We start from the raw sequence: 23006 nt of genomic DNA, 5'->3' as shown, positions 1-23006 counted from the left end.
TAAAAAAATTAGAATCTGAACACAGGCAACAAGATGGGTTATTGGATGATCTGATACCATTTGTTATAAATGTGCAAAGTGATGATGACACTGACAGTGGGGAGAGTAGGGAAGCAGAGGTTGAAAGAGAAGAAGAGTCCGAAGGAATTCAGGTACAGGAAGAAGTGTATGAGGGAGTGGAATTTTTAGACTCTGATGTGTCATTTAGTGAATAATAAATATGTCAGAAACTATTTAACGTTTTATTGCTTTGTTTTGTATTTACCTGAATTTATATAACACAGCCTTGACCAAAAGTATTGAGCACCTGTAATTTGATACAATTTCGTTGATTTAACCCTTTTCCAGGTCCCGCTAATTTAGATGCGCTATTGCAAAACGAATCATAGTTTTATATTGTTTACCTATGGGGGATTAATTTTAAGACGAATAGTAGGTACTTTTAACAACTTCAATTGGTTTTTTACCATATTGTAAATGTAGCAAGGTCGAATATTTGTGTAAATTTATATGGTCGCTGTCGCTATATGCACTATGCCTGGAAAAGCGTTAAATAAAAATAGTTTTAATTACTAGATCACATCTATATATTGACGAATTTAATATTAAGTTGGCCGTCAATGTGCCCTTTTAAGTACAAGCAGCAACTCTTTCAGGAACAGAACTGATAAGTAAGTAGGTATAATAAATCATACTTATGCGAAATCTAATATGCAATGCATACTTCCATAGCGTGATTGATATTTCAATACAGCGTAACTAACAATTACTATTTATTTGATGACAAATATTATTTGATTTGGTATGTACGTGGGCTCGGTATCGAACTATCACCGACGATTGGTGGAATTAGTTAGGACGGGACGAGTAATGTATGACCCCATGCTATTACGCCTAACTATAAATAATAATAATAATTAAAAGTTGGTGTCGTTGTTTTTTTTTAAATATCCAGTGTCCAGTAAGTTTTAGTAAGTTTTGCCGTGAACGGTAAAAAAAAATAGAAAACGAAATATAAGAAGTAATAGTATTGGCGGATGAACGATGACCTGTTTAAAATCTAATCAGAAGTTCAAAACTTGTTGTTTGACTATAAATCAGTATTGCCACAAACAAACTTTAGATTTCTACTGTTGTCACTTCATTGCAGAGTTATTGTAGGTTGACTCTATCAACAAATACCGCTCTAACATTCCCGACCTAATAAATACCGGCATGATAATCGGAAGCCAATAATTACCGACATGTTTTTCCCGTCCCGCTTATGTTAGGTTGTGTTAGGTCCGATTGTGGACAGGACCAAATTAAGTTATTTTCTACTAAATTTATTAATATTCCGTGTACACGAAAAACAGGGTCGGTATTGACATGCCGGTAATTATCTGGTCGGTATTTATCAATGATCACCGCGGTACGATGTATGCCGGGGCTGATATTTAGTGGCACGGCATGCAATGTGCGTGTACACGAAAAACAGGGTCGGCATTTCCATGTTGGTATTGTCCAGGCTTGTACTGAGGAGGAAAAGTGCTCATAATATCCTACTAATATTATAAATGCGAAAATTAGTGAGTGAGTGAGTATGTTTGTTACTTGTTACTTCTTCACGCTGAAATTGCTGAACGAATTTGGATAAAATTAGGCAAAAAGTTAGTATATAACCTGGATTAAACATAGGATATTTTTTACCAGAGTTTACACGCGGCTTCGCATGCTTAAACTTCGATCTAGTAGTTGCAAATGTAATTCCGGGATTTTACAAAATTCCCCTGGGAATTCCCTAAATTTATATCGTGGTCTCCATTGAGGTTGTGTTAAGAACAACTGTCCAAAATGTCATTACTCTAAACCCAGCTGTTGAAATTTCAAGAATTTAACCCAATGCCGTGGGAATATCGGGATAAAAGTAGCCTACGTGTTATTCCAGGCGCCCATCTATCGGTGGCGGCAGCCAGCTCGCCGGCTGACCGGCTCAGCTGAAGCGAACACTCCACCATCTCCGAGACATTTGCTGTAAGATTGCAACGACGGCTCTCACAATACTAACGCCAAGTGGCCCTTCAACTTGCATATTCTTCGACTCTTCATAAGTCGGCCATAGGATACTACTTAGATCCTTGGACAATCAGCAGCATGGCGGAGTGCTTCTAGTAGACCTCCTTGGAGACAATCAGGAAACATGGGGGAGTGCTGCCTGTAAGCGGCTCCTGAAGTGGAGTTCTTCTAGCGGCCCTACCTTAGCAGCATGGGAGAATGCTTCCTGCATACTTTTCCTAAGCCTACCTTAGAGGCAGTTAGCGACTTGTGGAGTTGTGTTTCCATTGCAGTAGACCTAAGTTATCCTAGATATACCTTGGAAGCAGTCAGCAGCATGATAGAATGTTTCTTCAGCACGGCTCGGGCCGCAGCCAGATCATCCTGCATGCGGCTCCCAGACCTACCTTGAAGCAGTCAGCAGCTTGATGGAGCGCTTCTAGTGGCCCTACCGTGGCAGTATGGGAGATTGCTTCTTGCATGCTTCTAGTAGGCCTACCTTGGAGGCAGTGAGCAGCATGGTAGAATGTTTCTTGAGCACAGCGCGGGCCGCAGCCAGATCGTCCTTCATGCGCGGCTCCTTGAGCTCGTGCTGGCGGCGCGCGGCGGCGGCGGCCAGCTCGCCGGCCGAGCGGCTCAGCTGACGCGAACACTCCACCAGCTCCGACTGGGACGAGGCGGATTTCAGCTTGTCCAGGTCCGTTTCCACCTGGAACCGAATCGAACAACACTTTTATGCCCGTAAATAGTAGTGTTCAACAAGGGGGGAAAAGAATCAATATAACACGAGATAACTTGGCACACGCATAGCGAGGGTGGCAATATTCCGAGTGTGATATTGGTTTTCTACCCTCTTAAGTAAGTTAAACACTCTGTTTTTCATTTAGACTAAAAGGAAAGTAATTTCGTCAATACGTTTTGTAGTTTTAGGGGCTGTGTCACCATCCATTGATTAGTGTTAAACGACGGTTAAATGTGTTGCCGTCTCCGTCTATTCGAACAAAACGAATAGAGACGGCATCACACCTAACCGCCAGTTAACCCTAATCAATGGATAGTGAAACAGCCCCTTAGAGTACAATACCTATGATATACAGATGGACTGGACAAAACTATAGGGGTTCAGTTTTTACCATTTTGTGAAATTGTGAAGTTCAATACATAAAAGTGTAAATATCAAATAGACCAAGTGCACTATAGTATTTTATGCAGCAGTCGTATAACAGGTGTCAAAAAAGTTGATTGGCTCATGAGTTACGAAGTGAGCGTAGCGAACATCGTAAGAAGAGACGCCACGAGCTTTTTTTTTATTTATTTATACAACATTGCATACAATACTTTTCAAAATACAAAATTAGCAAAAAAAGTAAACAAACTTTTTCATAATTTAGTATAAAGTAAGCAAACGTAAATATAAAAATAAACACCAAACGAGTGGAAATTGATGTTCACATGTCAGTGACGATGTTAAAAATACGTATTTCGTTTACTTATGATGGAAGCCATGAATTATGTACGGAAAATTTTTATTATGTATAAAAACCATAAGAATTAAGTAAGTGGCCGCACCTTAGCCTGTTCGAACAAACGAATACGGTATTTGACAACTCCTGATTTTGCCATATCATAATATTATTATGAAAATATAGATAAACAGATAGTGTTTAGCGAAGAGAAAATTTAAATCGGTTGAAAATTGGATTTATAGTGATTTTTTGAAAAATCTTTATACCTGTCTCTTTCTCAAACGCTTTTCTCTATGCAGCAAGTATGGCCGTACTGGCGTGTGACGTCACATGCCAGTATGTCTTTCTCTGTCTAATCTTGAATTTCAAACCTTTATAACTTAGTTATTTGTAAAGCTAGCTTAAAAATTGTTTTTCTATTCGATAACAGGCATTGTGTAGTTTTAATTTATATAACATATACAAAATAGTCAAATACCGTATTAATTAAAAAGAAGTAAGTGGTTGCAGTATAGTTTTAGCAACATTACGATACAGTGCTGTTATGGGGAATAGACAATAGACTTTTCAAAAATCTTGTTATGTATTTACTTCACGGATAACAGTATTGGAATAGAAAAAATGATTTACAGATACACTAGATTTTGCCCGCGGCTTCGCCCGCGTGGAATTCGGTTACCGCACGCTGTTTCCTCGGGAACTGTGCATTTTCCGGGATAAAAAGTAGCCACTCTTTTCACTCAATGATTCTGCAAGGTATACTCACAGCGCGATGTCTGGACAGCAGTTGGTGGACGTCCACACAGTCCGCCAGGATCAGGAGTCTCGTGACAGCAGACAGCAACGACCGAGCGGCGCGCACCATGGATGACCTCACGGTGGAAGCGCACGGCTCCTCGGAGAACTCGCGCGCTGCGAGACTCATCGCCGCGCCTGTACAGGACACATGGTTCTTTAGTAGGCATGCTGCCGGGCGAGTGTAAAGGAAAAACCGAGCGCTAGCGAGGGCTTCATCAACAGCCGGAAGACGATCACGATGTCATCAGTCCACCTAGTGGGAGGCCTGCCAACGCATCCGTCTTGGTTCGTGGTCGCCACTTACAACGGTTTTCTGTTCTATTGCCACTTCAACTTGCATATTTTCCACTTGCAACTATGATATATCTGTTATTATTTAAAGCCCCCCCCCCCCCCCCCATAACTAAGAGACAGCGCTAACACCGCCATGTCCAATACACGTTATTTGTAACAAGTTATTTGAAAATGATACAAAACAAAAGTGGCTTATTCATGTGAGTGCTCATAGATTCGAACCTTGAATTCGAAGCCCCATGGTCAAAGACACCTTGCATAAGGTATTCAAAATGCAAATAAAGAGCTATAATAATAATATTGCACTCACCAGCCTTCCTTACTTCTTCCACAGCCGCCAGCATCTCCCGGGTGATCTCCGGGTTCTCATAGGCGATGGTCTGCCCCCGTTCGATGAATATCTCCGTGGCCCGCTCCACAGTCGCCACCAGAGCACTGGCTCGCTTGGACTTGCCCGCTGTAATATAAAGTACAAACATCCACATATTAATCATCAATCATTAACATAGAAAACTTTGGCTAATGAAAGCTGAACCCAGCTATTATTTGAGTGGCAACATTATTCAAATGCCATGGGCAATCAGACCAAAGAGTATAAGAAAACAGACACTTGAGCTTGTACTATTATCTATTCTGTGACTGGTTGAGTTTAGTACCTTTGTGTGTTAAAATAGACTTTTTTGGAAGACTGCTGGAACATGGGCGAAACAATCAAAAGTGGTCATATATGATAAGCAAATTCAAATAAAAACAAGCAGAAAGGTAAGCCAAACTGAACGGACGACTTGGCGGCTGCCGGCATGCGCACTACGCGCCACCCCGCGTACAGGGTCGCGTTGCTCCTAGGATGAAGGGCTACGAATTAGCCCGAAACATGTCGAGTTAAACTCGATTTAAGACGTGAGTTATTTATTACAATATCATTTAAAATTATTCATTTCATCTGCAAGAGGAACAGCACCAGCTTACCCTAGAATTGACCCACCGCTCTGCTTCTTCCAAACAATAATTTACAACTGATTCGGGGAACACCGTTTGCTGGTGGTAGGACCTTGTGCAAGGTCCGCCCGGATTGCTACCACCATCTTGCTCGCGAATCCTGCCGTGAAGCAGCAGTGCTTGCACTGTTGTGTTTCGGCGTGGAGAGTAAGAGAGCCGGTGAAATTACTGGCACTTGAGGTATCCCATCTTAGGCCTCTAGGTTGGCAAAGCATGGGTGGTGGTGATCTCTTACCATCAGGAGACCCACTTGCTTGTTTGCCATCCAGTCAAATAAAAAAAAAAAAGATCAACTCACGTCTCTTCTTCTTGGCGGTCTTGTCCTTGCTGTTGACGAGCGTGGTGACCTGCAGCACCAGCGGCTCCAGCGTGCGCTCCACAGACGTCGTCCGGATCTCCAGGTTCTTCGGGTCCCACTTGAGGGTCAGCCCGCCAGTCGTACCATATGTATCCGTCATGGTGCTGCGGAAATTTTAACTTTAGGGCTCATTTAAGTATTATGTAAGCACCAAAGTTAGATAATAAAAATAACTGTAAGTGAATGTAAGCAGGGGCTCGCCGAATATTTTTCAAACCAAGAGGACTAGAAAAAGTATGAAGAACACTGTACAAGACTATAATTTTACACCTCTAGAAACTAGAGATATAAAATTATGGCTAAATAAACTATTATGCTCAATGAATATTTAAAATTTTCTTAAATAATTTTCAAAATTAGAAATGCTTCTCTATGGTTTATATCAATCCAATCTATGAAAAGTGTAAGCGAAGACGCCATTATTTACCCAACCATAGACATTTAGTGATGTGAACACCTAGAACCTAGTGCAAAATCATTAATCTGTTCAGTAAATCGATTAATTTATTAATTGAATAGATCAAAGTATTTTTGTCTATTTTACTTGATTTAATTCCAAAGACTGTTTATTCAATTATAAAAGTAGTAACTATTTTTGAGGAGAGGCCTATGTCCAGCAGTGGACGTCTTTTGGCTGACATGATGATGATTAACTATTTTTTAATTTTAACGTAAGTAAATAAAAGTCGCTTACTAAATCCAGCATTAATCAATTTTTTAAATGTCAAATTTTCCACCATCTCTATGCTAGTCTATGCTACTATGGATTATACCCGTTTTAGTCAAGAAATAACATCAGATTTTGACGAAGATTTTTCAAATGATAATTAAATATTGAAATCAAGTGAATTTTGGTGAAAAAATTGATTGTATGACTAGTTAAATAAAAGACAGGAATTATAGATGAATGTGTTATTGATTCTGGGTGTTTATACAAGAATTTTGACAAAATTGGTTTGGTTTTTTGGAATCTTTTTGTATTTTTTATTTCAATTGAAAAAAAAAATTACTTTTACGGTCATCCCGTAAAACCTATATCGAAAATACAAACTGAAATATAGATGGATAGAAAAACCAGAAAAATAAGACCAGCGCTGGGAATCGAACCCAGGTCCTCAAAATCAAACTGGTTTGTTTACACTTTATATAAATTGGATTGATATAAACCATAGGTCTATATGTATATCCATTAGAAAAAGTCAGAAATCAACAGAATAATGTATAATTTTATAATGTATGTATCATATTGTGTTCTCTAAATCATAATCTATTTGTATTTTAAATTAAATTTTATCCAAGTTAGTGGAGTCATTTAGGTGTAATAATTAAAGTGCAAAGATAATACAGTGGAATCTCAATAACTCGAATGTCAAGGGAAATGCTAAAAAATTCGAGTTAATGAGTTTTTGACTTAACAAGATAATTGTTGCTAGTCTAGTTAACAGCCAAATAAATACCTACTGACCTAAGTGACCAATAATGAACAAACAAACATGTGTGTTACTTAGAAACAACAGCACTGTACCTTAGCACTGTGTTACTTAGCACTGTACCAAGAAAGTAAAATACTTTCACATTTTGTAATGTGGAATGTTTATTCTAGTTACTTCATTTATTTAGTAGTTCTTACACAACACTAAAATTATCTGACACTTATCACGTAAAATGTAAGTAATAAATTGTGAATGTTTTCACAATACCTTTCGATTGCTGTATGACTCATACAGCTTTAATTTACGCCTTTTATGTGGGGAAAGCAACTCAACACTGTCTTTAGGAAATAGCTCTCGTTTTACAATAGAAAATAAAGCTAAATAAAGAGTAAAACAATGTAATCGCTAGAAAATAAACAAAATATAATCCAATTTAGGAAGCAATAAGCTACTTATGTAAAAAAACCGTAATACAATGAAATATTTTTGCAAAATGAGACTTTTTATTTTGGTCGGCTATATTATTGACAACAGTCATTTAGGTCGATGTTTTTACGCATTTTCACGATAATAATAAGCGTTTTGTGCAAAGATTCTTATACTGAGAGGTTGTGATAGGTATTAGGCAGGTATACTTACTCAAATGATGGTAATTATCACACAAAATAGCACTCAATTTAATTATAAACGAAGAATCCACTAAGGCGTGTCAAAAAACAGTAACAGTACTAGTGTAGTGTTACCAGCCTGCCTGGAAATACAATGAAATTATTGCAAGAATAAAAAACATAACAGACTAGAGCAACTTTAACAGAGCACTAACTAAACGCTATTTATTACAAAGATCATAAACCCATGCTATTATTACTTTTTTTATGAGCTTTTATTTAACTTGCTTGCTCTGTATATTGGGTAAAATCTTGTAAGTTCATTTTGTTGAACCACTTCCAGCGGTTAGAAGGACTACTACGAAATTCGAAGTTCGCATCGTAACTGTCTCATATTATAATGAGGGCTATTGTTTTTTGTCTCACTAGATGGCGCACTGTTGCGTGAGGTTTTTAAGTATGGCTTTCAAAGTCTCTTATAACGGGCGGGAAAACAAAGTTTAGATTAAAATCATATTTAATACACCTTAAAACCGTACCTTAAAAATATCGAGCAAACACAGTGTGAGGACAAAAGTTTCAGAAAGACAAAACTGTCTCAAAACACATACATTCATTGCCCCGGAATGCATATTTGCCATAATTAATTTCAGATATTGCAAAATATTCACAAAATTATTCTAATTATAAATAAACCCGCGTAGCTCACCCAAAAACTATGAGATTTGACATTTCGGAGACCGCACGCTACACTAGCGCCTCTAGTGGCGAATTAATACGCGATAGCCCTCATTAAATAATATAAGCATCAGCGAGACAGCAAGATACGAAGTTCGAATTTTGCACTTCGTAGTATAGGGCCTGCAGGCAGGGCTACTACGAAACTCGAAACTCGAAGTTCGTGTCGTACCGTCCCTCTCGCTCTCGTATTAAATAGTATAAGTGTCAGAGGGACCGCACCGCACGACACGAACTTCGAGTTTCGTAGTAGCCCTGCATTTCACATCACACCGAGACGCTAATATTATAAAACGAATGAAGATTTTTGAGTATTCAATTAATGCAAAAAAGTACGAATTTTAATGAAATTTGAAATTCTTCGCAGACGAACCCGCGGCAAACAGCAGCATTGCGGAAGCAATTAAAGAGAACAATAGTATCACTTTTATTAATCGCAGTCAAAAGTTACATAAAATTAAATATCTAAGTCAACGTTTACATCGTTCAACGGGTCATCTATTTTATCATTTTGAAAGAATGGAATTTTCGGGAAATCTAAATCATCAATTTCATTTGTATTTTCAGTCATTTTCATATTGTTTTCGCCATTCTCTTTCACATTTACTACAACTGTATCCGAGTCTTTAAGATGCTTTGTTAAATCGACAACCGTGGTTATTGTTTGTGCATTATCCTTTTCGGTTTCTTTTTTCGCACTTGTTGTTCTTTTACTTTCTTCGTCGGCCATGGTTGAAATAACATTATCTTTACCATTTTTCTGTTCATCATATCCCAATGCAGTGACAGTCTCTACACTATTTTTAAATATTGAGTCTGTTCTGGAATTCAAGGTTGTAACATTTAAAATATCAGTTTTAGCTGTTTTATGCTCTTTGAGAGCTTTAGTTGTTTCATGGTGTTTTTTAGTGCTAATAATGAAAGTGTATTTTTCATTTGATTCCAGATTTTTTCCATTATCAATGGCAAGATCACTTCTGAACATCGGATTTCTATTATCCTTTATTTCATCATTTGTTTTCTGCATTGTTGTTCTACTGGGTTTGGTTTCTCCATCTGTTTGATATTCAAGAGTAGTAGTTTTATCACGTTTAGTTATTGTTTTAGTTGTCTTTGTGTCTGAGTTGTTAAGGCTTCCAGAATACACGCGAATTTCAAAAGTTTCATCATTTTTAACTTTAGCATCGGTTTGTACAATTTCTCCAATACCATCAATTTCTTTCTCAGTTGTTCTGCCTTTGGAATTAGTTTGTACATCTGCTTCATTATTACTAGCTTTATCAGATAAAACTAATTTCATTCGTTCCTTTACATCTTCCATCTCTTTCTCTAAATTATGAATTCGTTTATGAACATTATTGTTACTAACAGTAGTTGGTTTGTTGGCTTTCCTTAAATTTGAATATTTATTTTCAGTTCCTTTGCTATTTTCAAATGTTTCTATGGTTATACCTTCATCGGATGAAGCAAAAGCTGAGTCTTTGCTTTCTTTAACTTTACTAGCTTTTGAAGTTGTTTCCTCAGCTGCATCACTAACTGTTGTTTTTTTCTTATTTTTAGTTTTGTTTAAAGACTTATGATGAGATTTTTGTCTGAAACGATTTTTTCATAAGTTTATTACAATTCAAAGAATACTATGGAAATAATTAAATCTAAAATAACTGGACTTTTATCAACAGAGGGCGTGCGTACGCGAATTATGTCAACCAATACATACACGTAATTTTTTGCTGCTTGCTTACTATGTGTTGGTTGGTGTTCAATAAAGAGTTATTCTATTATATACATCAGATAGATAAATACATATTTCGTCTATTTGATTCTGTTTATAACTAGTTTATATCTTTTTCATCACATTTGTGGGTAAATAGTGTCGAAACATGCAGGCTAACTTCGTTGCAATCCCCTAAATAAAACCCCTTTTTGCGTAAAACGCTTAAGGACGTTATAAGTCGTTGTGTGGGTGAATGTTTTACTTCACTGTAAAGCTCATGATAAATTTTAATGTAATATCGCACGTTAATTCCAAAAAACTCAAAAGAACAAGCCCGCGCTCGAGCCCGCGACCCTCAGCATGAAGTCCATAGCTCAAACCACTAGGATATCATGACTTATTTTAATCTGTGTTGCATGTCCACAGTCATTAGTAATATTACTTACCAGCTGCACTACATTTTTGCGATCTACCTCTAGTACAAAAATAAAACTTATGCTTGCTAAGGTGTTTAATTTAAATAATAGTTTACCTGTCCTTTAACTTCTTGGTAGACTTCTGACGATTGAAATCATCACTGTTGTCTGCAGCTATATCTTTCCCTTTCCTTTTTGGAGTCTTTGGCGTAAATTCTGCTCTATAATGCATACCTTGTATATTCTGTCCACCTATAAGAATCCCAGCTTCGTCTAAATCCTCCTGTACCGTTTCTTTTGGATTTGTAACTTCTTCATTCGAATCAGCATTTTCAGCTGTTTTCGAATCTTTGTTAGAACTATCTACGTCTGAGTAATCGTGTGCCTTCATTTTTATTCTTCTTTCGACATCATAGGTGATATGTCCAATTTTTTCCTTTTTATGCCTTTTCATTGTTTTTTTCTTCTTTTGTGTAGATATATATTTTTCATTAGAGAAATCAATGCTTATTCCTTTTTTATCTTTGGAATCTCCTGAAGCATTGGTGCTATCTGCGCCATCACTACTTTCATCATCTGATGATTTAGTCGGTGTAATAGCTTCATCTGATTTCTTACGATTGGTTGGCTTTTTAAGTTCATAGGAATTGGAGTCTTCATTTATTAATCCTTGTGTGAAGCCATATTCATTTTTATCACTTTTTGTATTATCTTCTTCACTAGTTGCCACTGTTTTATCTCGTGTAGTCTTCTTGAAATCAATGAAATCTATGTCCATTTTTGGAGTAGGTTTCCTAGATTTCAATCTTTTATCTTTTTTGTATAATAACGAGCCTATGCCTCCTTTAATCTTTATTTTATCGTTTATGTTCCTATTTTTAAATATGCTAGGTATATCAATAACGCGTAATTTTGATTTATAATCTAGTACTTCTTGAAAATCATTGTCATTGTCATGATGATCTTTGTTATGATTATCACCATTGTATTGACTGGATAGCCAATAATTACCAATCTCTGTTTTCAAATGTTGCCTTGCATTGTCATTAAGATTACTATAATGATCGAAAACAAGGTTTCTTACTCCATTTGACACAATATCGTCTAAGCTCATTGTAGATTCTTTCGGACGCATTTTATATGACCTTAGGTTTTTCACAACATTATCGAACTTATCGCCTGCACCATCGTATAAGGAATTCACTAAATTGACAAGACCTGCATGCCTTCTATAATTTTCAGTCGCAATAACTTGGACTACATCTTTGAGATATCTTCTCATTGTCTTAGCTGACGTGTCTTTAGCCTGTTCCAATTTATTAGACATGTATCTTCTAATATCGTTATTTTCAACCAACTCGTAAAATTTACACCCTTTGTAATGATATTTTCTTGATTGATCATCCAGAACTGCAAAGAAGTCTTCCAAGTCATTGTCATCGTAACTATTCAATACCTCAGCAGCTTCTAAAAGAAAGTCTGTGAATTTAAGGTCTTTGGTATTGCTTCTTCGTCTTATACTTTTACTAGAGGTCATTACATTTTTGATGTTGTCAAGGAAATTTTGGACTCTGTTGAGGACTTCTACGTCAGCTGATTGATCTTTCTTATCGAATTGCAGGACTGTTTCTAGAGCGAGATTCACACTTTTTGGTTTCACCGCTTCTACTATGTTGACTGCAACAAAAAAACGTATTTCTTTATTCGTGATCCTTAGGTACATAATATATTTTAGAATGTTAAACATAGCAATTATCGTAGCATAAAAAGTGAATCTAAAAAATATTGATAATTCGCGCTTTGCTCCCGGCAGTCAGCACTATTTACAGTAGCGAGGCACCATAACATCTCGAGTATCATAGAGTTCCTAATTTTTCTGCTTGACGTTAGCGTTAGTGATGACTGATATTTTAAGTTAGATTGTTTCTCTTGTTCTGAGAGGAGGCCTGTGCCCAGCAGTGGGACGTATATAGGCTGGGATGATGATGATGATGATGTTTTACACTAGCTGCTGTTGTGTTCTAAGATACTTATACCTGACTCACCCTTCTCTTATTCTCTGGGTTGTCAAACGAAAATATTTACACCACGCTGCTACTGTCTCTGGCCACGCTGGGATTTATGCACCACCAAGAATTTGCTTGGCTCAAAACCGATAATGTTTCTTAGTGAACTTTATGAGCATTATTTCAAGGGTAAATTTTGTTGATGTATTGATTTGGTGACACGAGATTTTCCAAAATAGTAACGATATGTTTCACGACCGGATAGCTTAGTGGTTAGAGGACTTGACTAAGAAGCTTGAGGCCCCCGGGACGATCCCCGGTCGGTGCAGATATTTGTGTGAATAATACGAATGTTTGTTATAGGGTCTTGGATGTTTAATATGTATGTATGTAAACTCTTTATTGTACAAAAGAAGTAAACAACCACAATAAAAAATAATAATATATAATAAATATGTATTAAAAGTATGTATTTATCTATACAAGTAAGAATGTTTATCCGTTACCTAATAAGCTAAGCTTTACTTAGTTTGGGACTATATCAATTGGTGTCAATAATTTCCTATGATATATTTTTTATGTTACCCCTAAGTTATGTTGATTTGATAATTAAGCCGTTACAACCTGATTTGAAAAATTTACAGGTGTGCTAATTATTAATAAGTTTCTTGAAAACAGAATTGAAAGACTGCCAAAGGTTAAGGAGTAATTTATGTAAGTGTCACGTGGTGCGTGGTCCGCCTATTGTCTACCCTGAATCTAAGTGTATCATAAGTGTGTCTGTATCATAAGTTTTTTGTACTGCTTTATGGTGTGCAATAAAGAATATTTGTATTGTATTGTATTGTATTGTGGTGCCACTTAAAATGAAACACTCTGTATACACATTCTTAAAAGCAAAATAATTACCAGATATATATATCAACACAAAATACACGGCTTCTCTCATTTTAAAGGAAAACAATAAAAATATTTTATTACCATCACATCATAATAAAGTTATAACAAAACAATAAAATGTTTATTTTATACCACATAAAACTCTTTCTGTTCTGTGTATTTACTATGATGTTTAAAATTCGTTTAGTTTAAAATATTTTGTTCTTTTAATGTATTGTAAAAATAAGTCAATAATCTTCATAGAGAAAAGATAAATTCAGAAAAATAAAGATAAGAACATAGAAGATAAATATGATAAAGAAGTAAAGGAATTACGGAAACTAGGTAAATTCAGGCGTATTGCACACAAAATGCGAACTATAAAAGAATGCAATACCACTAGGAGTACAAGGCAACAAAGCATTATACAGTACAGAAATTAAGCCAAGAGTAATTGGAAAAAAAAATATATCTTGATATCCCTGAAAGCCTCGTGAGAAGGTACAGCTGCAACAGGATACCAGCATAAAAAATACAAGATAGAACAATTAAAAAATATTATAATAACACCATAGAAGATAAAATTTGCAAAAATGACACAGCTAATGAACTTAATGATGTTTTTAATAACAATTAAAGTTCAGTTCACACAAACGCTGTTGACGGATAAGGAAGATTACTTCAACCATAAAGAGTACGAATTGCCAGAATTCCTTGTAGACGAATCTCTATTTAAAACTGAAAAAAATCTTCATCAAAATCAGCCCTGGATAACTAAAGACCCTTCTTCAGCAACAACTGCATCTAAATTAAAAACTACTAAGTACGTAACAACTACATTTGAGACAAAACTTAAAAAGGCACAACCACTAACTGTAGAAGTAAAAAGAAGCAATCAAAATAATGTCACTACCACACCATTACCTTTCAGGTCTCGTTTAACGTATAATCCATCTCGCAAAATAATAATTGAAGCCAGTACAACATCTACTGCCCAATCAACTACTAATTCCACAACTGAAACGATTACAACATCCACTATTAGTTACGTGATTAAATTAACCCCTAAATCGACTACTACCAAACCAACAACTAAAGCAACTCTTAAACCAAATACTAATTCCAGTGCTATATCAACCATTGCATCAACTACCAGACCATTTTTAATAATAACCACACCAACACCAAGTAAGTCATTATCAACTAAAAATCTTGTACCAACAGCACCAAACCAGACCACAACAACAATATCCTGGTTTTTTTACATAACACCAAAAACTAAGAAAACAGATAATATCACAACGGTAGGTAAAATAACACCAACTGCAACAACAACAGCAGCAACTGGAACAAATAATGGCACATCTACAGGAAAGTCTACTAAATCAACTAATGAAACTACAGTAACTAATACAACGACTGAAATCCAATATTTTGAAGCAAGATTAAACAAAGTTAGACCTAAAAATCCAACTATTGGCACCATTCCCACAGTATTCCAAGATTTAACCATGATAAGGAATGGTTTTCTAGAAAACGGCAAACCACAATTAAAATCCATAGACAAATTAAATCAGATGGATGCAAGAGGAAAATTAATAAACAGTCTTCGGGATAAAGAGACCATAGAATACAGGGAACTGACGACGGAACCGTTTTCGAAGTTTTTGGAGCTACTGATGCAGCAGCTTGCATTTATGAACAGTGCGAACGCGGCCAAGTTCCTACGGACATTCGAAAGACAGATGGGAGTGTAAGTATAAAAGGGGCCCCGTAAAAACCGGCCAACTGTAGGATCGCCTAATATCAAAGATAGGTAGTTACAGTCAGTACAACCGAAACGTTAGCGTCGCTCGGTAGGTACTCGACGATTGTTTTCGTTTTCCGGAAGATTCAAATGAGAGAGAAAAAGAAAACTCTATTGTTTCGAGTTTCGAGTTCCGAATGACTTTAGCAAAATGTAGGTAAGTAGGTATAATGCCTTTTAGTCGAAGTATCCTACTAATATTGTAAATGTGAAAGTTTGTGCAGATGTTTGGATGTTTGTTAGTCCATCACGCAATCACAACTTAACCGATTTAAGTACATAAAACTTGGCGTACAGATAGACAAAGAATAAGATACTCGATATCCGGGTAATGCGTGCCGTGCCCGTGGGATATTGTAAGTTTAAACAAGAATAGAGGGCGCTGTCCAAGAACGGTGACTACCGTACCTCGGCTCTCAAGATGACATGTTAACTTCGTTTGCAATCAATAGATGGCATTGTGCGAGCGAACGTTGGTCTTTCAAATTGTTACCGAAACCTTTTTACCGAAAATATTGTTACCGAAGCCAAACTCCAAGTCATTTATTTATTGCGTTGCCATGGTAACAAGAGTCGTGTAAGTAAACGGTTGTCGTTGTATCCATACTTATTTGCAAAAATTGCACGGGCATAATTTACAACAGTTGAGTTAAGACGGCATTAAGCTATTTCTAATGCGGGCGAAGCCGCGGGTTAAGGCTAGTTGAATACTAATCATCATCAGTGCAGCGACTCATAGCGCCATCTAGTTAGCAAATATAGAAACTTCGACCAAGTTCTTACGCGGCGCTATCGAAGTTTCTCAAATCATACGCATATTAAGTATACAAGTTCCGACGCTCTTCCTTCGGACTACTTATTTGCATTAAAGCTTAAAGCCTTTGTGCATGTACAATAAAGAGTTTACATACATACCTACTTACATATTTCTAAGCCAAACTAGAACAAGCTTTAACTTTTTTTACTTGTGGACTTGCAGTAGCGGCCGTTTTGATTTTTGGTCAATTTTAGGTACTTGCGTGCCCCAGATAGTGCAAGGACCGCGAAGTCACAACTGAACTACATACAACTGAAAAATCAAATTTACAAATAAATCGACTGTTTTCAGGCTAATAAGTGTGGGAAAATTCGACGCCCTCGGTCCTGCTATAAACGCGTACATAATGGATGCTTTTAAAAGATTTCACTTTCCCATAGACCATCAGCAAAGTAAGTTCAATTTACTAGCTTCTACACGCGGCTTCTCTCACGTAAACAGCAATTTGAATTGAAATTCAAAAACCTGCGACGAATTTCATCTCTAATCCTAGTGGTGAAAATTTCGGGATTTTATCCCGGTCCCGTGGGAGTTATGAGATGAAAATTAATAAACCTATGTAACTGTAATTGGCTCCAACATGAGAAGGATTACCTACTCGCAGTAGTTCCTATCGTTTCATACTAAAAAAACTCCTTTTTTGTACTACTGCAAATAACAAGTTTTATTACGTTTGTTATTGAAAAAAAAAACAACCGATTTCTCCGGATTTTTAATCTGGGTTTAATTCTATATTAGTTACGGTTGAGAAAAAAAAACTGTTTTGGCAACAAATGTTCAGGATTTTTTCATTACACTAAACCTTTCAACTGGTAACCCTACGCTGGTTCAGAAGCGTAATCCCTTTAGGCTGCGTTTCCACCAGAGATGTGCGAGAAGGTGCTGCGTGCGAGGAATGTGATTTTCATGAACCAATAGAAACGCTTGATTTATCTATCCTGGCTCCATTCGGCTGTTCTCACTAGAGCTGTGCTGTGCGAATATAGGTAAATGAGACGTTTCTATTGGTCCATGAAAAACATATTCCTGGCTACACATCCTCGCACAACTCAAAGGCCGTACTGTCGAACATTTCTGACACTCGCGATCACAATCAATGAGGGCTATCGCGTATGAATTCGCCGCTAGAGGCGCTAGTGTAGCGTGAGGTCTCCGAAATGTCAAATCTCATAGTTTTTGGGTGAGTTACACGGGTTTATTTGTAATTAGAATAATTTTGTGAATATTTTGCATTACCTGAAATTAATTATGGCAAATATGCGTTCCGGGGCAATAAATGTCTGTGTTTTGAGACACTTTTGTCTTTAGGAAACCTTTGTCCTCCCTTTTTTCTGAACAAAACGGGGACTATGCAACACTGTGGCATGCTCGATATTTTTATGGTACGGTTTTAAGGTGTATTAAATATGATTTAATCTAAACTTTGTTTTTACACCCGTAATAACCGACTTTGAAAGTCACATTTAATAACCTCACGCAACAGTGCGCCATCTAGTGAGACAAAAAACGATAGCCCTCATTGACACATTTCGTGTGCGAAAACTGTCATTTGATTGTGATCGAGTGTCAGAAACGTTAACCAATACAGCCTCATTCAAACGCAGCCTTATAAAAGATCTAATCTCTAAATATAATACAATCTGTTTTAGGGATGCTATCAATGGCTCACGGCATCTTAGCCAATCGCAACGATACCCTGAGCCCAGAGCTGAACTCTCTTCTCGACTACTTGGACATGCTTTACGCTGTAAAAGCAGAAGTCCACATGGAGCGAGTCCTGAATGAGACCACGGCGTACCCTAATATTAGTAAGACTGTTGAAGAGATCACTGAAGGCGAGTATCACATACACACACACAGTCGTGGCGTCGTGGTCAGGTCATGGATTGTCTTGTAGATTGGTTGCGGCTTTTGCGAGACTTCTCTATCTCTCTCTACTATAGGCACTGAGCGTAGGTACACTCAGTAAGGGAACACTTTGTGGAAGATTTAATGGAGTCAGTCCATCTTGTGGGAGATCGGCCGCGAGAACGTTGCCCCTCTACTCTTCCCTGAACCACTAATCGCTCCAAAGATCTTTCGTTGCGAATAATATCTCCAAACATTTTGAGTATTCGCACTTGCACAATTGACGAAAGTCTTAAGTAACAAATACCACATTACAAAAACAAAGAAAATTATAAGTAGGTAAACCTAAAAATAAAAAGTTATACATACATACATACATATTTTTCAGGTTTCATAGAAGACGTCCTTTTGAATCCTTTAAAAAGAATCTCCGGTACTACACAAGGAAATAAGCTACTAGCTGCAATATCAGAAATTATAAGTAATAAAAACTCCCTCAAAGCGAGACGGGTATTTTCACAAAAATACTATCAATATCCTAAAAGATATAAAAAAGTTAAGAGTATACTTAAATTTCGTAAAGCTAATAAAAGAAGAAGGTCCAAGTTTGTTTTGGCGAAAGAAAATAGAAAAGGTTTGTTTGTGGATGAATATGGACGGATAGAAACGAGGACGAGAAAACAAGAAGGTGGAAAGAGAATGACAATCGCATACAAAAATAGAGATGGTGAAATCAAAAATTATATAATCAAATCTGAGACGGAAAATGAAATGAGAAGTACCTTTAAAAATAACGGAATGACTAAAAGTTATTCACTTGATTTTGTTAACAGAGGCCATGAAATTCGAAAACATAAGAGAAAACTTACTAAGGAGTCAAAAACTTCAAATTCAGGCGAAAAACATTTTCGAGCATCTTTTCGTCCTATCAATCAAAATAGTAAAAACTTTAATCCATTCAGGACACTTCTTTACAAAAATAATAAGAATCGATTTGAAAACTCTTATAAAGACAAAGACACATACACACCATACTATCCAAGAACAACGCCTACTACAAAAGCTACAGAGCAATCTATCATACTTGCTACTAGCCAGGATAAAAATAATGAAAACAATACTTTTAATATACAACCATCATTGCACGAATCAAATGTCTATCATAAACGAAAAGTTAAATATGGCAAAGAAGCAAACAAAGAGACAATTAAAAATTTTGTTAGACAGTCAATGAAAAGCGAATTCAATACTCTTAATGAAACTGGATCCAAGAGCAGCGTTATAACTAGAGATGTAGAAGTCACAACTACAACACGTCATTCTTTAAGGCTATTAAAAAGCATCGACAAAAATAAACCTAAGACCACTCGAGACACAAAAACTACTCAATCTGAATTTAGAGAAGCAAATATATCTCTAAAACATTTTTATTTTAAACCTGTCATCATAGTCAATAAATCTGGTGATAATGATGACTTTATATCCATAGAATTTGATGGAGAACCCAATGTTATAGACTTTAGCATGAAAGTGAAGCTCAAAAATCCGATTACAATACCAACCGCTCAAAAAGAAAAGGATCGTCAAAATATAACTGAAACAACTACACCACTCAGTACAAATGCATTAAGGGTATTAAATCCGTATAAAATGGATACTTATTTCAAAAAGAATGGGACAAAACACAGTAAAAATCGCACGAAAAGTGACAAAGAATCATCAACTGAATCTAGTGATTCATCAAGTGATGACTCCGAAAAGTCAGAAGTTTTATCAGATGAAGGTAATTTATTAAAAAACTAATAGCCTAGCCTGTTGCCCGCGACTCCGTCCGCGTAGTATTCGTTTATCGGCATCGCTATCCCGTGGGAATTATGAAATTTTCCGAGATAAAAACTATCCTATATCCTTCCCCGAGACTCAAACTATGTATATACCGAATTTCATCTAAATTGGTTCAGCGGTTTATTTTATTTTATTATTCGACTGGATGGCAAACGAGCAAGTGGGTCTCCTGATGGTAAGAGATCACCACCGCCCATAAACATCTGCAACACCAGGGGTATTGCAGATGCAGACGCGTTGCCAAGCTAGAGGCCTTAGATGGGATACCTCAAGTGCCAGTAATTTCACCGGCTGTCTTACTCTCCACGCCGAAACACAACCGTGCAGGCACTGCTGCTTCACGGCAGGATTAGCGAGCAAGATGGTGGTAGCAATCCGGGTGGACCTTACACAAGGTTTTACCACCTGGTTTAGACGTGATTGAGTATCAAACATCCAAACAGCCAAACATATATTCAAACATCTTCACAAACTTTCACATTTATAATATTAGTAGGATTGCCTGTGTAGTGTAGCTAATTCCAAAAGGAAGTATTATGACGTTTTGATCTAAGAATCCTTTTGTTTTAGGAAAAGATAGCGAACCTCATGTCTTCGGTAAATTGCGTAAGATAGAAAACCGTGGTCATAAAAAGCAAAAATTACGTTCCAAAAAACGCGCCAAATCAAAAAAACATCACCGTGGAAGAAAACATGAAAAATATAAAGGGCGCCAAAGACATGGGAAGCATGGTAATTGAATTGATAGATATTAACAAATAAGACGCGTAAGAAAAAAATCTCAAAATGTTAATAATAAAAAATAAATAATTTGCAGGTAAAAAACACAGGCACAAGTACCTTAAGGCGTATCTCAAAAAGAATCATCATGACAGAAAAAAAAGAATAAAACATAAACTGAAACAGTTGAAAAACAAACGCATCGTGGGAAAAAAATTTGAAATAGATTTCGATGCTTCCACTGATGACAGTGAGCAAAAAAATTTAATCGACGTCACTATAGTTAAGAGGGCTAAAGATAGCAAACGAGCTACTATAAGTCTCGTCAATAAAGGGGAAAAGTTCAAGTCTTCAGAATCAAGTATTTCTAGTGAAGAAGAAAAAAGTAAAAATACAATGACAAAAAAAGATAAAAAAAGCAGTGCATCGACTAAACATACTAAACATAAAGATAAAGAAAAAAAGAATACGACTAAAGCAGCCTTAGAAGTAATAACTACTGGTGAAAGTTTAAACAAAAAAAAAATACTCCGAAACACAGATCATACTAAAGAAGAAAATAATCAAGAAGGTGACCATCAAGAACATACCACAGTTAACAATGAGAACAGTGATAACAGTGATCAAGATATCTCAGATAAGTCTTCCCTTAGTTCAGAAGAAACCGCCGAAATAACCCTAACACCAAAAGAAACTACGAAAAATAAAATAACAAGCCCAAAGGCCAAAGCTTCTAGAAGTCTTCTGAAAATAGCTAACAAAAATAGGAAAGGGAAAAAACTATCTTCAATGCTGATACAGATAAATAAACCAAATAAAGTCGCAAACGAATCGAAACTCTCTAGAAAAATCGAAAATAAAGTTGCGACAGCACATCGAAGGTTTTTCCCAATACAAGTTTTTAATGATTCGGAATACAGTGACGAAGAAGATGAACTGAAAAAAAATCTTTACGACGCTTTTAGACATCAAGATGAATTATACTACAGAAGAAACATGAGACATGAACTTCCGTTAAAAAAAGATTTAAGGGAAGAATCAGATGTTACAGACGAAGAGATAATATTCAAAGAGAACATTTATAAAGCTTTTAAAGAGAGTAACAGAAGAAGTAATCGTCACTTAAAGTAGTCCTACAGCGCCGGCCCTGCGGTAGAGCGAGAGGAGTGGTCGCTCTTGGCACCAGATGGCAAGGGGCGCCATTTTCCAGTTCCCAGCGAGAAATAAAATTATGATGGCGGAAGTGGTGTAGACTACCCTCTATCAAGCCCAAGCGCTCTATCTTGAACAAGGGCTAAGTGCAAGTGCCGGCGCTATAGACAATGCGATAATATTAAGTAAGTAAGAATAAATAACAATAGTGTAGCATAAATGACGTAATAAATTTATTTATAAACAAACAAATAATACATAAAATAATTAACAGAAATAAATGAAGAACTCTTGTATCTGTTGGCAAACCAATAAATAAATAAATACGAATAAAATCATTCGAGTACCTATAGATTGCGGGGTTACCGAATTAGTTATCACGTGACGTGATAGATCAATCAAGGGCCGCAAAGTATTGCTTGCTACGAATAACTTTACTCGTGGTAACGTGAAAGTTCCGCTTTAGGGCCTTTTACTTTATATAACACACCGCGTATTTTAAACGCACAGTGGGTCGACACGCGTTTGTATCGATACAATTACAAACGCTACGCAATACACACCATTCTATGTACTCTGTGATACACACGGTGAGAGTCGTATTGCTGCCTGCTCTATGAAAAGAAAAACGCGTGTTTTAACAACGCAGTGTGCAAGGGCTCCTACCGAAGTACCGAACTACCGACAAACATTCTTAAAAATCGAGTGTGGTCTTCCATTCATTAGATTTTCCCGCGATTTGTCGGAATCGCCCAATCACGCGTTCACGCATCCGGAATTTCATTGACAAAACTCTATAAAGTTTGAAAAAAATACAAAAAGGATTCCACGTACTAGCACGCGAGTAAGTTTGTAAGAATTTACAAGTTCCCATCAATACAATAATAAAATAACTACAATGCAATAATACGTAAGTACGCCCCCATTCAAGCATGGAATTTCGGTAAAACATGCCAAATTTATTGCAAACCACGGCAAACTCTGGAACTAAATTAATTCCATGTGAAATTTTTGCTTACCCTTAGATAGTAGCGCCATAGTCGTTAGGAAAAATAAATTGGTGTTAGAACAATA

General features: G+C 36.6%; 3 protein-coding genes across 5 annotated transcripts in view; 1 reads left to right on the top strand and 2 right to left on the bottom strand.

Annotated features, from left to right (window-relative positions):
- The window catches only part of alpha-Cat (catenin alpha), a 105170-nt gene extending 96126 nt beyond the window's left edge, over positions 1 to 9044 (bottom strand). For both annotated transcript variants that reach the window (XM_074110083.1, XM_074110082.1), the window contains exons 1-5: positions 8022 to 9044; positions 5890 to 6053; positions 4903 to 5049; positions 4267 to 4433; positions 2534 to 2743 (exon numbers count right to left, since the gene is read on the bottom strand). In XM_074110083.1, the coding sequence (XP_073966184.1) occupies positions 2534 to 2743; positions 4267 to 4433; positions 4903 to 5049; positions 5890 to 6049 (684 nt within the window). In that variant the 5' untranslated portion in view covers positions 6050 to 6053; positions 8022 to 9044. The remainder of the gene's footprint in view (positions 1 to 2533; positions 2744 to 4266; positions 4434 to 4902; positions 5050 to 5889; positions 6054 to 8021) is intronic.
- Positions 9045 to 9144: 100 nt separating this feature from the next.
- LOC141444532 (uncharacterized) lies at positions 9145 to 13881 on the bottom strand. Its single transcript, XM_074110084.1, has 3 exons — positions 13774 to 13881; positions 10975 to 12535; positions 9145 to 10320 (listed from the first exon to the last, which is right to left on the bottom strand). The coding sequence occupies exons 1-3, from the start codon at positions 13811 to 13813 to the stop codon at positions 9186 to 9188; spliced, it is 2736 nt and encodes a 911-aa protein (XP_073966185.1). The 5' UTR covers positions 13814 to 13881; the 3' UTR covers positions 9145 to 9185.
- A 38-nt stretch (positions 13882 to 13919) lies between these two features.
- On the top strand, positions 13920 to 22375 carry LOC141444528 (uncharacterized). Of its 2 annotated transcripts, XM_074110076.1 has the most exons (7): positions 13920 to 14566; positions 14675 to 15496; positions 16659 to 16759; positions 18017 to 18202; positions 18604 to 19998; positions 20631 to 20792; positions 20878 to 22375. In XM_074110076.1, the coding sequence occupies exons 1-7, from the start codon at positions 14337 to 14339 to the stop codon at positions 21909 to 21911; spliced, it is 3930 nt and encodes a 1309-aa protein (XP_073966177.1). In that variant the 5' UTR covers positions 13920 to 14336; the 3' UTR covers positions 21912 to 22375. The 2 variants fall into 2 exon arrangements, with proteins under 2 accessions (XP_073966177.1, XP_073966176.1); XM_074110075.1 differs by having other exon boundaries at positions 13920 to 15496.
- Positions 22376 to 23006: the final 631 nt, after the last annotated feature.

The sequence above is a fragment of the Choristoneura fumiferana genome, chromosome 30 (genome assembly GCF_025370935.1).
Source record: "Choristoneura fumiferana chromosome 30, NRCan_CFum_1, whole genome shotgun sequence".
NCBI lineage: Eukaryota > Metazoa > Arthropoda > Insecta > Lepidoptera > Tortricidae > Choristoneura > Choristoneura fumiferana.
Note: the sequence above shows the minus strand (reverse complement) of the source record. Positions and strands in the feature narration are given on the sequence as shown.